Below are 15,844 nucleotides of genomic sequence, written 5' to 3' on the forward strand. Positions count from 1 at the left end.
ACCCTTTGAATAAAAAATCCCACAAATGGGGGTTAGTATTATTGCCCCTTTTCTGAAAAGAAGGGATAATTCCTGAAACACTAGAAAAGGCACGAAATGGCCCCGAAAAGCCGCAAGCGAAGATGAGCTCGGAGCTCCCTCCCTCCAGTGCGATTCCCCCCTCGAGCCTCACTTCACTAAAACGGAGTAGGAGTATAAAAAAGAAAGAGGGGAGAGAGAGACAGAAGAAGCGTCTCGGTTTTAACTCCCGACAGGCAGCAGCACACACGACGCACCAACCAGCGACAGCAAAGCCCAGAGGCCTGCCTCAGCGGCAGCAGCTCGCAACTCTCACCCCTCCCTCTCTCTCTAGTAGTAGTAGGACTAGACGGGGTCCTTGGTCTCCGTGTTGCTGCTGCTTCTGGTCTAGCTTGTCGGGACGGAGCCGCCGCCGCCGCCGCTCGCTGGGGCACGGCAGCTTTGCGGAAGAGCCCGGCCGGCCGGCCTGCCGGTGTCCGGGACCCATACAGCGAAAAAGAAACTCGGCGCCGCGCGTGGTCCTCTGTGACTCATGCGCGGGAGCCACCGAAGCTAGCAAGCTTCCGCGTGTGAAGAGGCGGCCATGGCGCAGTCGCCGGCGAGCTCCGCCGTCGCGGCGTCGGCTCCATGCGAAGGTACTTGTCACTTCTTTCTTGCTTTTCGCGCATTTCTCCGGCCCCTCCCCGCGCTTCGACGAGGCGGAGGTGGTACAGCTGGAAAAGGAAGGAGGGGTCTCTCCTTTTCTTGGTCGCTGACGCGGCGGTGGGCGCAGGGGAGCGCAAGGCGCCGGCGATCAACGGGGAGCTGTGGCACGCCTGCGCGGGGCCGCTGGTGTCGCTGCCGCCGGTGGGCAGCCTCGTCGTCTACTTCCCCCAAGGCCACAGCGAGCAGGTGTGTGAGTGAGACCTATCTGTTCGCCAGTGCCATTTGCGCAGTGCTCGTTCTATGCTCCCCATGGTTCTGTTCTTGAATGATAATCTTCCCTCCTTTTTGCGCTTCTAGCCAACTAAATCGATTCCCTGCTCTATACTTCTTTTAGAGTAAGCGTTTGGTTTTCATTTTTACTTTTTGATGTTTAATCTACCATGAGAGAATCCTTTGAAGTTCAAGAGGGTTCATAATATGGCCTTCTTAAAAGAAAAACAGATGCTATCATGGATATGTTGCATTTTCAGTAGTTGTGATTGGAGGGCTATACTACTTGCTTGCTACTAATTGCTTTCTCAAGCCAGTAGTATTCTTGGGTTATTGGAGGAGTGGTTGGGAGCCTCCCTTTGGGCCTACTTCCTTCCTTTCCTTCTGTTGGCTTTTGGTGTCTTGTAGAGTATAGGAGCACTGTTTTCTTGCTATCAAGTTTGGTAGTACATGCAACATGCATCCATGTATAGCTTCGTATTGTTTGCATTTATGGTCCTGATTTCTGCTGCACCTTCCACTGATTCTGCACTGCCAAAACAGCCTGCCTGCTTTCAGAAAGATTTTCAGCTGCTATGCTATTGCTATGGTGTTCTTGACAGATTCTGTAAAAGATCAATCCCTAATTCTGCAACTGTGCTCCCCTTTTAAAAAGTTCAGCAAGAAAAATATGTTTTTTTAATGTATGTGGGACATTCGGCTGTGTCGCCCATGATGATATGTGGGGGGAACATTTTAGCAGTGTACCTATGGCATGCAGAGTTCATCTAAAAGGAGTTCACTCATGAGGCTGCACTTTCTGCACTTCAAAATTACTTTTCTCCTAATTTTTTAGGGAAGCCGCAGAAAGTTGGTGTATAAAAAGGGAAGCATGTTTGAATGCTTGTACTTCCTCAATCATTCCATGAGATAATTCATGTTTTACAACGGAAAGTTTTAGCAATGTATGATTGGGAGGATAACAGTGCTTACGTGTACAGAAAACAGCTGGATTTGTTTTTGGAAAACCCTTGTCCAAAATACCTGGTACTTGGTTTAGCCGCCTGAATGCTTTTCTTTCTATCAATCGCTTCATAATTTAAAAAATGCTGGTTTTTTTTGTATTGATGAAAACGCCGTGTTGCATCTTTATTCAATAAAAATAGTCACTCATCTTTATCTTCAAAATAGAAAAAGAAACTTAATTGGACTTGGTGTCTGGTTCAGGTTGCAGCTTCTATGCAAAAGGATGTCGAAGCGCATGTGCCGAGCTACCCCAACCTTCCCTCAAAGTTGATATGTCTTCTGCACAGCGTCACTTTGCAAGTAATCTAACAGCCTTGTTTCCCATACTGTTCAACACGACGCGCCCGCGATTGCAAGCTCTGAAAGATGTTGTCTCTTGATTTTTCAGGCAGACCCAGATACTGACGAGGTGTATGCGCAGATGACTCTTCAGCCAGTGAATACAGTAAGCATCTGAATTCTGCAGGTTTTCCCCAAGAATTTCTCTGCGTGTTTCCAATGCTTTAATCCCTATGTTGCTCCTGATCATGTGTTTTTATCAGTATGCAAAAGAGGCGTTGCAGCTGTCAGAGCTTGCGCTAAGACAAGCGAGGCCACAGATGGAGTTCTTCTGCAAGACGCTCACCGCTAGCGATACGAGCACGCACGGAGGCTTCTCCGTGCCTCGCCGTGCCGCGGAGAAGATATTCCCTTCCCTGGTAAGCAGGCATCAGATTTCCAGGTCTTTTCCACGACAAAAACTCATGTACCAGTATCATGGTGCCATCTTAATTTCGTTACTCTGTTCTGTAGGATTTCTCGTTGCAGCCTCCGTGCCAAGAGTTGCAGGCCAGGGATATACATGACAATGTGTGGACATTCCGTCATATATTTCGGGGTACAGAAAATGTAGTCAAAATTGAGTAGAGCTTCCTTCTGCTGCAATAACTGAGTATGATTCGAGTTTAGCTAATATTATTGTGCTTGGTAATAACCAGGTCAGCCTAAAAGACATTTACTTACCACTGGTTGGAGCCTCTTTGTGAGTGGCAAGAAGCTATTTGCTGGTGATTCTGTCATATTTGTTAGGTAAATGCCCATGCTTCCGTCCATCTTCAGAAAGCATACGTCGGTTCATCCTAGAGTTCCAATTTTAGCAGCAGATTATTTGAAATAGAGGACAGAGCTGGAAATGTAATGCCACATTTTGTTTTATTTGCTACACTCCAGAGATGAAAAGCAGCAACTTCTACTGGGAATCAGGCGCGCTAACCGACAGCCCACGAACATATCATCTTCGGTACTTTCAAGCGACAGTATGCACATAGGGGTCCTTGCCGCAGCTGCACATGCTTCTGCCAACACCAGCCCATTTACCATATTTTATAACCCTAGGTGAGCTTCTAAATCTGCGGTATTAGTTTCAATAACCATGCTAATTACCTAAAAGTTTCTACGTAGCGTCAGTAGCTATCATTAGTTCAATAACTATGTTTTGAACTGTGGACTTTCAGGGCCAGTCCTACTGAATTTGTTATCCCATTTGCCAAATACCAGAAGGCAATGTACAGTAATCAGATCTCTTTAGGGATGCGCTTCCGCATGATGTGCGAGACGGAGGAACTAGGGACAAGACGGTATGTCAAGTTACCCATACAAACTCTTACCTCTGAAGCTCCAAGTAGTGCTGACATATCTAATACTTTTCAGGTACATGGGTACGATAACTGGAATAAGTGATCTAGATCCAGTGAGATGGAAAAACTCCCAGTGGCGCAGCTTACAGGTTGGATTTACAAGCACCATCCTAATTGCAGCTCTTTCACTGTGTTATTCTTTCTCCATTTGTCTTTCTGATTCACTGATTTGATTTTCTCTGATAGGTTGGGTGGGACGAGTCGGCTGCAGGAGAAAGAAGGAACAGAGTTTCAATCTGGGAGATTGAACCGCTTGCTGCTCCTTTTTTCATATGTCCCCAGCCATTCTTTGGTGTGAAGCGCCCCAGGCAATTAGGTAAGTCTGGTATAAGTATAACAAAGACAGTGAATTCTTGCAGTAAAAAAAGACGGTGAATTTCTTCAAATCATTATGTTAACTGTATATATGAGCGTAAAGATCTTAGCTGCAAAGATACATAAAGACTACTTGGTGGAATGGTTATTGACTGCTTCTGGTACTTTTTATCTTCTTTTCTGGAAGAGAATTACTATGTTTCTTTGTCTTCCAGCACATAAAGTGCATCAAAAGAAGCATGTGAATATAGGTTCTACCGTAGTTTACGTGCCATACAGATAACTTGTCTGCATATCTTAACATACCAACAGATAATCAACTAGGTTGTCTTGCAAACAGTAGATTGAACTGAAATGTGTCAGTAAACGGATGCCACTGTTCTTAAAATTGGAGAATGCTAACCATATTACCATATCATGTCTGATGATTTGCATGCTTCGTGCTCTTCTAAATTTGAATTAACAGATGATGAGTCGTTGGAGATGGAAAGTCTTATGAAGAGAGCAATGCCTTGGCTTGGTGAGGAGGTATGCATAAAGGACCCTCAAACCCAGAGCGCTACAATGCCTGGCCTGAGTTTAGTTCAGTGGATGAACATGAACCGGCAGCAGAGCTCCTCATTAGCTAGCACAGCCATGCAGTCCGAGTACCTCCGATCAGCGAGTAACCCTGCGATGCAAAATATTGGCGCTGCCGATCTTGCAAGGCAGTTATATATGCAGAACCATCTACTACAACAGAATAGCATGCAGTTTAATCCTCCCAAACTCCATCAGCAAATGAAACCTATTAATGATTTGTCAAATGCAGCACTTCCGTTGAATCAACTAAGTGCCATCAGAAATCACCAAGATCAGAAGCAAGATCAGCAGAGGCAACAGCAGTCCAGTATCCAAGCAATTCCCCTAAGCCAGGCCCAGGCTCAAACTAATATTGTCCAGGCACAAGTAATTCTCCAGAATCAGATGCAGCAACAACAGCAACAAAAACAACCACCACCATCACCAACTCAAAACCAGCATGGGGCCAGTGGCCAGCACCTGCTTCAGTCTCATCAACTGCAGGACCAAAATTTGCAAATGCAGCAGCAACAGCTTTTACTTCACCAACAGTTACAGCAGCAGCAGCAGCTAAATAAGCTGCCTGGGCAACTAGCTAATCTGGCAAGTCAGCAAACACAATTGTCTGATCAGGAACTCCACTTGCAGCTGTTACAGAAACTACAGCAGCAGTCACTGATGTCACAATCCGCAGTTACACTCTCACGATTACCAATAATCCAAGAGCAGCAAAATTTTCTTGTGGACATGCAACAGCAGTTGTCGAATTCGCATTCGCTTGCCCAGCAACAAGTGATGCCCCAACAGGACTGTAGAACTTCTTCATTGCAGACAACACAACTGCCACCGCCCATTCAGCAAGAGCAGCAACAGCAGCAACAGCAGAAGCCTTCACAGAAACAGGTTGCACCTACATATGTGTCAGAAGCTGCCTTTGCACAGATCTCTTCTACCAGTGTGATCCCAAAAACTGGTAACGCTATGATAGTTCCTGGTGCTGCACAATCTGCTGTTACAGAGGAAATACCTTCTTGTTCGACATCCCCTTCCACAGCTAATGGCAACCATCTTGCGCAGCCAACCATTGGCAGGAATGATCATTGCAAAACCAGCACAGAGAAGGTGCCACACTCTATTGCTCAGATGTCAATTCTGACCCCCATTGAAGCTGTATCAGTAACTCCAGTAACGACCAAGGAATTGCCAAAGTTAAACAATGGTGTTAAGTCAAGTGCGATCACCTCGAAATTACCAAATATTGTGTCCGGCCTTCAAAATTTTATGAACAATGCACTGCCAACAGACAACCTGGAAACAGCTTCGTCAGCAACTTCATTATGGCCTTCACAAACAGATGGACTTCTGCATCAAGGTTTCGCCACTTCTAACTTCAACCAGCACCAGATGTTCAAAGATGAACTTCCTGATGTAGAAATTCAAGGTGTGGATCCTAGTAACAGTGCCCTCTTTGGGATGAACAATGATGGCCCATTAGGGTTTCCTATGGAAACAGAAGGCTTGTTGGAAAATGCACTTGATTCTGTGAAGTATCAGAATCATTTCTCAACTGATGATGAGAACAACTACCAGATGCAAAAGGATGCCCGTCAAGAGATATCAACCTCCATGGTTTCACAGTCATTTGGTCAATCAGATATGGCTTTTAATTCCATTGATTCTGCAATTAATGATGGTGCCTTAATGAACAGAAGTTCTTGGCCTCCTGCTGCTCCACCACAGAGGATGCGTACATTCACCAAGGTTTTCCTTTTTCTGTTATGTGCTTATCCTATTGAAAGTCGATTTTTAAGGCAGTATATGTTGTGTGGTGCCTATATTACCAAATAGTAAAATTACTCCACTGAGATATTTTAAGAACATGACCATCTCAAAACTAAGTTATGATCCAGCAGCTAGTTATAAAATAATGTCATTGCAATTGCCTTTAAAAAAGTTTTAAGAAAGGAATGCACCAACAACAATTATAGTTTAGCAAAGTTACAGTTTTTTTACCAAGATAAAATTTTACATTCTGTATGTAGTAATGTTCGAAATGGTGGTTGATGGTTCAGATAAGAACTGATTGCATGAGATATATGTTGTAAGACAACACTTCTATGTGTAGTGGATGAGAAGATGGTCACACATAGGCACATAGAGCTCTAAAAGCTTGTTGAAGGGTCAGTTGGAAATGCCGGCCCTCGTATGGCCATGCTCATTAGTATGCTTTCCTTGTTGTATGCTTCCCCTGTATCTTAGCTTAAACTGTGTCTTGTAGGTGTACAAGCGTGGAGCTGTAGGCCGGTCCATTGACATCGGTAGGTTCTCTGGATATGGAGAACTGAACCAAGCTTTGGCCCGCATGTTTGGTATAGAGGGGCAACTTGAAGACCGACAGAGAATAGGTTGGAAGCTAGTCTACACAGATCATGAGGACGACGTCCTACTTCTCGGCGATGACCCATGGGAGTAAGTCCATCTGTCTTTCTGCCTGTGTTTAAGTGAATTTCTAAACTTCCTGGTCTGAACCAAATAAAGTTGGTCAAAAAGACACATGTAGAAATCTTTAGAAATGTGAAACAGGATCAATCCAGGATGCTGACATAACTGAAACATAAATACGGGAAGAAAAAACTGGAATAGACTGTGTTTGGTACCACTATCCTCTTTTCATACATCTAAGTTTGTGTTGATGCATATAGGATGTGCACATGAATGTTCACGGTGAGAGATTCTATCCATCGCTTGCCCTAATTTTTTTCATATGGATGATGCAGGGAGTTTGTGAATTGTGTGAAGTGCATTAGGATCCTGTCCCCTCAAGAAGTGCAGAAGATGAGTCTGGATGGTGATTTAGGGAGCAATGTCCTGCCCAACCAGGCTTGCAGCAGCTCAGATGGAGGGAATACTTGGAAGCCTCGTTACGAGCAGAACTCCGGGAACCCTTCCATCGGCCCCTATGACCAATTCGAATGACATGACTTAGAGGCGCATTCACATAGTTGTCATGTTAACATCTTGGTTAGTTGTATTCACTATTTGTCTTCACCATTATGGATTCATGTGTACTACAGCCATCATCAAAGCTGCAAAAGAAATGCAGTGAAGAATGTAGTGTAGATGCGTCAGCTTATAGCTGTGAGGGAAAATGCTCCTCAGATTAGGTTTTCTTTTGGATATATATGTAGTTATATCAGTTTAAACGAGTAGTAGGGATGAGAACTGAAAACTTTCCCAGAGTTGTTAGAGACCTGAGACAGTTAGGCAAATCTGAAGATAGTATGTTCTTGGGAAGAACATTTGTACTGGACCCTTGTCAAGGTCACCATCCCTAAATAGAAACTGCTAGGTTTAGTAAAAAAAATTGAAACTGCGATAACAAGCTTACATGTAGTTCTACTGTTTGGTCTTATCAAACACCCATATGAAATTTGGTTCTAAATCCCACAAATGGACCTGTCGGCCTTTCATGGCACTGGAAATGTGATGAGTTTTGTTGGTTATTGCCAGGACTTCCTCTTACACATGTTTTTCGTAGGTACGACTTTCTCTACCCCTTATTTTGGCTGAATTTTATGACAGAACTTGTTAACTGTTCATTGATCAAGAGGGATGAAGAGTGTGACTGATAGGTATATACCATAGGCAATATTTTAACATGACAGCACATGGCAAAAACAGGCAAAAGGGCTAGTACAACTTACGCAAAACAAATTCAAGTTTAATTTGTTTCACATGCAAGTGTCTCAAGCAGTATTGACGGATCCAAAAAGCACAGAAAAAACATAGACTTGAACACCTCGAGTCTATGGTCACAAAATATGAAAACTATTTTATTTTTTGCTAGGTTGATGGCAATCCGATGAATATCTTATTTACAATTCACATTAGAGCTGGTTGAACAAAGCACATACAATAAATTGGCGAATTAATCCTTCTGGAAGAATGATTGGCAAGCTTCAATCATGTGTCTCAGATTCAAGCTGTTCCAGTTCCTCCTTGAAATCTTGTGTCATTGTGAGATAGTCCTTCAGATGCACTTTCTTCCATTCCTACAGATACAACATAGTATACAGGTCAGTGCTTGAATGGATCTACGGAAACATGTCCCAGAAAACCGAAGAGAGCAAGACATTGCCAAACAGCATATACCGGTGAGCAGCACATAGTGGCATACTCAGAACTTCATTAAATCAAGCACGGTAAATTAGTGATGTTATTCTTCGTATCAGAATTCGTATCAGCTGAGCAAATGGAGACTGTTTAACAAATAGTAGCATTATACGTGTAATTTGATAAACATATGCTGCAACAGCTTTGCCTTCTCATAGCATCATCAGATTGGTGCATGCGCTGAGTCAGATAGCGGCGGTGTTTGTCTGCCTTTAATTCACTATACAAAAAATGCTCAAGATTAGCATGAAGGGAAATACTCACATCAAAATCCCATTCACCATAGAGGTCAGGATCATCCACATTCCCCCATATGTATGCGTAGGCGACCATCGTGTCCGCCGAATCCTGCAAACCCAAAGTACTCAATCCTGTTTCCGTGGAACAGTCTAGTGAAGAATTGCTCTCTAAGGTGCCAAACGAAAAGTGATCTTTCACGATAGAACAAAACCAGTTGATAGCAGTAATATCTGCATGCTTAAAGACAAAAACGAAAATCATGCTTTTTCCCCCTCCAAACAGAGGGCTCAATCATTAAAAAGGGTATCAGGATAACTGATTTCAACTGAACATCCCACTGAATTTTGCGGTTCGGCATGAATCCGGCTACCATCGACTGGAGCAGAGACCTAGGCCGGCGAATGGACTTACGGTCAGCGAGATACCAACAGTTTCCCTGACATACTCCTCATCCTCAAAGATGTCCAGCACATCGAGCTCCCTGTCAGTGATCCCCTTCCAAACCTGCAGCACAGACACAAGAACAGATTGTCACTCGTTCTGCACTTCAACCGTCCCATACTGACAGTACTCGCCATTTCTCACATCTTAACTTGCACCGGCCAAACTAAGAAAATTAACACCAGGCATACGCGATGTGTGTGGGATTGCGCGCACCTTCCCGGAGACTTTGCTGCCGTCGACGGGCAGGATCGCCGGGTAGACGCGGCCCCTGATGCTGAGCCTCTGGCTGCGACAAAAGCAACGTGAGAAGAGCGACAGGGGGCGCAGATGGAGAGGGGGAACACAGGACGAACACCGGGAGGAGTGGAGCGGAGGGCGCACGCGCGCACGTACTGGTTGGGGAGGAGCGCGGGGGAGGACGGCGGGACGCGGCCGAGGAGGACGCGCACGACCTCCTCCGCCATCAGGGTGCCGTAGACGAACACGCTGTGGGCGGCCGCGGCGGCGGGAGCCGGCGGAGGAGGCGACGCCATGCGGGGAGAGTAGAGTAGCCGCCGGTGACAGCTGCAAAAAGGGAGGGGAAACAGAGGCCGAACGCTACACAAGATGCGTATCTCGTACTGTATCAGCATGCGTATGATCCCCTAAAAAAATGCGTATGACTGGTGGGTCCAAATGACGTGGCCAGGTAAACATTTGGAGCGTGGTCACCGCTGACGGGTCATCTTGAGAGTGTCAAAATCAAATGGATGTACGATCTGAGATCGTAGGGATCTGTTCGAGTAAAACATCAACAAGAGACTCCGGTGGCCTCTTTGATACAAAGTTCTAAAACCCCGAGATACTCGAAAATGAAGTGATCAGATATTTCAACGACGAGAGGTCGGCGGAAGAGGCATAGAACAAGTGGAGGCACCACAACTCTTCCCGAGCTCGCATGTGACTGTTGGCGGGTTTCTATGCGTGACAAGGTCGATGAGATTCTTTTTCAGATAGAACTTCACAGCTTGCTCACACGTTTGGAGACGGCTAGCACTGAATTTGGCAAGGTGATTGTGGAGAAGGCTATCAAGAGCAAAGGAAAGAAGAGTAGCGCCACAGGAAAGGCGTATGCAGCTGTTTGATGGATGGTCATTAGTCTCTTGGGTTGTTCTTATGGTATGGCTTTGTCTTTGTGGATTTGATGGTACATGTGGTCTTCGACCGAATTACTTTTGTTGGGGTTGTCTTTGCGATGTAGTAGTGTGGAGGTTGGTGGTCGTTACGTGTTGTGTGTGGTTGTCGGTTTGATCTTTTGTGAGTAGTACACATGTGGTTGGTTCGTATCGGTATTTACCTGATTTTTCATTAATTAACTGGGTAATTCTCCTCTGTTTAATTAATTAAGCAAAGATCTCACTGTGTCTCACAGCGCACTTGTGTTTTCAGTAATCTATCAATAAAGAATAATTTACATACCTACTCGGTTTATAGCCAGTAGAGCCTTGGCAAATAGCATCTTGAACCACAACTAAGATATAGAGCTGTCTCGGGTGATAACTAAGGCTGAAATTGATTGTCTTGGTTGATTAATATGCAAAAGAAAACACTCCAACATTGGAGTGTCATCATTGGCTGAGAAGGCCGTCTAGCCTATATTCATGCCACTTATCTTTAAGATGACAAGACATGTCCTTTGGCTACTAATGAACCACTCTCTGCACCCTGAAACTGAAGGTACTTTATTTTTTTTTATGGTGTCCACTGAATGGATATATTTTTACTATGATTTCAGTTTACAATATGTTTATAAAAAGATTGTGAAAGGGCATGTGAAATAGAGGCCAGCTCGTTACCTGACTGATATGGACGCTCTGGATAATTTCAACCTATATTTAAAAAAAAAGTAAAACCGGGCCATGTTCCAGCCCTCCCACATCTCAGCCGTTCGTTTTCCTGATCCGGCCATCCAAGCCGTTAGATTTGCTGCGGTGAACCGCACATCTGCTAACTCGTGGGCCAAAAGTCCCGAGGAAAAATCTTAGCCCTCTGGTACAATGGGCCTCTGTCCCAGGCCCCGTTAGCTAGCTGGACTGGGAACTGCTCGGTCGATCGCTAAAAAGAAAGAAAAAAAGAAAATCCCCTAAAAGAATTACAGGAGCGCCGCTTGGTCGCCTCGTCCATCGAGAGGACGATGGGATCGTCCGGCGAGGCCAGGTCGCAGGTGGAGAGGCTGGCCGGGCGAGGCGGGTGCCGGCAAAAGGGGGATCCAGATCCAGGAGGCGAGCCGGGCGAGGCCAGGTTGCAGCAGGTGGAGAGCATAGGCAAGTCGAGTGAGATGACGCCCTTCTAACGCAGGCATTCCTTTCTGTTTTCTTCAGCGAAAGCGCCTGTTTTTCTTCAGAGTATTCAGAAAGCCAGCCAACTGATATGACTGTCTTCATTTTCTGGTATTTGAATTTGGATGCACCAAACTACCAAGTGGTCTGTATGTCTTGTGTATCACAACAATGGCTAGCTTACACGATATTGATTACCTGACTTCGCATACAAGTTTATCATTTTACAGGTTTTTTTATGGAGAATACTTTTTTTCCAGGTTACTAAGCTCCTTTGAATGTACACTGCCTGCATAGAATTGTGCACTATCCAGATTGAAGCACACACATCTTTATATGCAATTGGGAAACTGGTGTTTTTCAAACGTTCCAAGAGTTTACTTCTCTTTGTCAAAACATCATTGATATTCGAGCAATCTGATATTGAAAAGGGAAGTATTTGTTGGCATCTTATTTTAAGTTTACATCTTGCAGTTTACTTGAAACTAACTATGAAGCTTATACAACTCGATAAGTGCAGTGTGCTGATTAACAAAACCATTTGACCGTAAATACATTTTTTTAAACATGTGTGTACCATCTGCATACTTCAAGGTACAAGAGGAACTATGTGAGATGACGTGCACAACCAGCGCACGTAGCTGCTACTACGTAACAGCCGAGAGTCAATTGACAGTGAATCTTGACAGGTTCCCTTTACATCGATTTTACCATTGTACGCTCTTGCAGTCCATTTTCTGTTTTCGAATGTAGACTTGAAACCAATTGAATGGGTCCAAAAAGGATCTTATATGCCTTATATATCAATTAGTTTACTCTCAAAATCTACATGTTGGTCTAACTTTCTTGCATATTCTTTGAATAAATCTAGAAATGTCATGTTTTGCTGAATTTTTATCTCGTGGATCTTTCTGGCATGTGCTAGCTCTGGAATGAAAGACCACTGATTCTTGATCATGTATGCTTATGTGTATTAGACTTTGCAAGTTGTGAGCAGTTCTATGCACGAAAAGTGTTATCTTGAAACATTATTTGGCTAGAAGCACAAGCAAACTCTCAGGATTTCATAAGTTGAATAGTTGATCATGTATACATCATGCTCAAAGTATAATATGCTTTGTTGCAAATTACTGCCATTCTATCGTCAAAATAGATGGGCGGCACAGAGTGCCATCACCGATCTAATTTATTCATATAAGAGCTAAGCTACCACGTGATGCCATATCATGCGACACCCGCTGTGCATTCTATGCCGGCCCTACTTATGTCAAAACTGCGTGTGCACAGCCGCCAGAGGCAACTAGACGGCTGAAACCTGTCTCACCTCGAATCTTCCTTCCAAACTAGAAATAGTGCACGCTAACATTTTAGAGAACATACAACAGTTCAAACTGACAAAGTGCAAGTTGAAAGTTTAGCAAGTTTACAATTTCCAGGTAGCAGGATATAGGCCGCTGGAGCCCAATACATTGTTCAATGCTGATATGGCAACAAAACTAACTGAAACATGGCATGCCCATATTGTAAACCTGGGCTGCACAAGATGAACATTGCTATATTGACTAGCAATTTACCAAGAACAACATTATGACTCTAGGTCATAGACCGCAATGCTTGAATAAAAACCGCTGATATATTATAAGATAAGTATAAATATGTCTAGGTGTAACAAGTAAATGGAAATTTTAAAGTGGCTCTAGTTTGAGCATCATACTTGATTACTCCTCATCATCATCCTTCGCCTCATCATTGTCTTTCCAGAACATTTGTAGTGTGAACTCGCGAGAAGTCACTTCAAATTCCTCGCATACATTCTCGTTGCCAAGTGTAAGCATGGCCATGGAAGACAATGTGGGCTCGTAGTTGGAAGCCATTGCCATTCCTCCGTGGACACCCTCAGTGCCGACTGCAAGCATGCCTGGGGAAGTTGGTGGAGGCTCGTTTAGGTCCAGCTTCATCATGTCAATGTGCAGCTCGCCGCCTTGGGGGCGCATGTTCTCAGGTGATGAGATGTGTTCGTTCACAGAGGGTGGATTATGGTCTATGCCGAAGGCCATGCTGAGTGCGTGGTACGCTTTGCTTCCGCGCTTCCATGGACTCAACTGCCATCCGCTCCCCCAACACACGCATTTGGCTAGCCTCCGCCTTCAACAGTTGGAGCGCTATCTTAGTGGACAACAATATGACCTGTGTTCCTTGCATGTCGAGCAACGCCATGGAGGACGGCATGTATGAGAAGGGCCTCCCAAGCGCAGCCGCCTTGCAGGCGGGGCAGAGGAACACATCGCTGGGGGAGTGGATACATGAGAAGTGCGCGATGGCCTTGCGACAGACAATGCAGGGGACGGTAGGCGCATCCGGGGAGATGATAGGGTCGTCGTTGTCAGAAGACGAGTCATCATTGAGGAGTTGGAAGCAACAACAACAGTACAAGGAACGGTGGGAGAGGAGTAGACAGGAACAGCAGAGGCGACAGAGCACGCCTTGGTGGCGAGCGTACTGTAGGGGCCAGGTCCGGGGGCCAGATGTGCAACCATCACCGGCACACCGCCTTGCTTCTGGTAGGAGCAAACTCAGGGGATTCATTGGTGGTGCCTGCGTGAAGAACACAAAACAACCAATATTAGTTAGTTATCAAGGTTTTTGGGGAGAGACCAACTCCATGATTAAGAAATTCACAAAATCTCCAATGGAAGAGTACCTGTGAGAATTCTTCTTCTCCTCCTTGTTGAAAATTGTTGCAAAATAGGTACCAATTTATGGAGAACCGATGATTAATTGCAATCTAAGCGGCGACAACGACGGCGGCGGCAAAAGAGGATGGAAGACCAAAAAGGGTTACGACTTTTGAAGATCTAGATCTACCTCTTTGGAGCCTTGTTAGCGGTGGAACGACGAGGCGACCGCGGTATCATCGCCATGGATCTAGAGGATGGACAAGTGGCGGTTAGGGCTAGAAGACATAGAGGATGGTGATGTCACCACTGGGGATAATAGGGTAGGTGAGTGGGATGGGGTTGGAAGGTTCTGGTGCAGAAGTTATAGCCCTTCTGGCGGCCCGCTGGGGAGGGGTGGCGTGGGGTGCGTGTTTTATTTTTGGCACACATTTAAGTTTGTGGTCATGGAGATGATTTCAAATATGTTGTAGATCTATACTGGATCTGGTGTCGGGAGTATTGTGACATTTCGATGGTGAGGAGGAGGGAGGGTGATTTAGTTGGAACATTTAGGTATATTGTCACACTAAAGCATAGTAATACTAAAGAAACTCTCCATATTTAATCATAAAATTCAATCTAATCTATCAAACATGCCAAATGTGATACTTTAATCATCATGCAAGCGTTTCACTTTCACCTATAACATGGTGTGATCATGTATGTTGTGCACATATCAGTTGTTGCTTAAAGAAAACGGGAAAAGCAACATTTTCTTGTGATAAACTTCGCTTGCTATGCTATCCCAAGAGGATGATATACATAGAAGGTTAAAACTTTTGTACCTTTTGCCTTCTTACTGTCAGATGACCAATCCAGTTGGTTGAACTAACTTGATGTAAAAATATCTCAAAACTATCATGACTACGAAACTTGTCGGTGGGTTGTCCTTTGGAAATATCACTATAGAAAATGGCTTGAATGTAAAATGTTGAGCAATCAAACATGCTATCTGCAACTGCAGTGTGGAAGCATATAATACTCTAATGCATGTTCTTTAATCAAACCCTTCCTGACAACAATCTGATGAAAACAATATTCAAGATCACAAGTCAATGGCTCAACATATATTTAGTTAGTGATTACTTGAGCAAATAATCCGACCTTCTTTTATCATTTAGATTATTAATCTCTGGAAGACATCTGCTCATAGTGGAAGCAGAGCATGGTGGACATTATGTAGAAAATATTTAGAAAATCTAGCTATTCCATAAATATAGCAAGAATTTTGAATCATTTCACAAATCATGGATCTATAATTAATTTTATTGAAAAGGAATATTTCCAATCCATCATAATCAAGTACACTAGATTACATCGACATTGAACACTGACAGAGGAACCATGAAAAATACAAACCCGACATTAAATGTTGTAACAAAGAACCAATTTATACCATATACAACTTATAATTTTTCAATGTAAACAATGCATCATACTGACTAATATGTAACCTCTCCTT

At 44.2% G+C, this 15,844-nt stretch overlaps 2 protein-coding genes across 3 annotated transcripts; one reads left to right on the top strand and one right to left on the bottom strand.

Moving 5' to 3' along the window:
• The first annotated feature begins 219 nt into the window (after nucleotides 1-219).
• On the top strand, nucleotides 220-7,941 carry LOC125513898 (auxin response factor 5-like). 2 transcript variants are annotated; one of them, XM_048679107.1, is made up of 14 exons: nucleotides 220-653; nucleotides 791-909; nucleotides 2,140-2,238; nucleotides 2,327-2,383; nucleotides 2,481-2,636; nucleotides 2,731-2,815; nucleotides 2,916-3,006; nucleotides 3,148-3,312; nucleotides 3,432-3,554; nucleotides 3,628-3,703; nucleotides 3,801-3,930; nucleotides 4,396-6,251; nucleotides 6,769-6,959; nucleotides 7,268-7,941. In XM_048679107.1, the coding sequence occupies exons 1-14, from the start codon at nucleotides 602-604 to the stop codon at nucleotides 7,464-7,466; spliced, it is 3,399 nt and encodes a 1,132-aa protein (XP_048535064.1). In that variant the 5' UTR covers nucleotides 220-601; the 3' UTR covers nucleotides 7,467-7,941. The 2 variants fall into 2 exon arrangements, with proteins under 2 accessions (XP_048535064.1, XP_048535065.1); XM_048679108.1 differs by lacking the exons at nucleotides 220-653; nucleotides 791-909; nucleotides 2,140-2,238 and having other exon boundaries at nucleotides 2,352-2,404.
• A 356-nt stretch (nucleotides 7,942-8,297) lies between these two features.
• On the bottom strand, nucleotides 8,298-9,972 carry LOC125513899 (AIG2-like protein D). The gene is made up of 5 exons (XM_048679109.1): nucleotides 9,741-9,972; nucleotides 9,561-9,633; nucleotides 9,315-9,407; nucleotides 8,928-9,011; nucleotides 8,298-8,542 (listed from the first exon to the last, which is right to left on the bottom strand). Exons 1-5 carry the CDS (start codon nucleotides 9,878-9,880, stop codon nucleotides 8,450-8,452), a joined length of 483 nt encoding a protein of 160 aa, XP_048535066.1. The 5' UTR covers nucleotides 9,881-9,972; the 3' UTR covers nucleotides 8,298-8,449.
• Nucleotides 9,973-15,844: the final 5,872 nt, after the last annotated feature.

Source organism: Triticum urartu, chromosome 6 (assembly GCF_003073215.2).
Source record: "Triticum urartu cultivar G1812 chromosome 6, Tu2.1, whole genome shotgun sequence".
Classification (NCBI taxonomy): domain Eukaryota; kingdom Viridiplantae; phylum Streptophyta; class Magnoliopsida; order Poales; family Poaceae; genus Triticum; species Triticum urartu.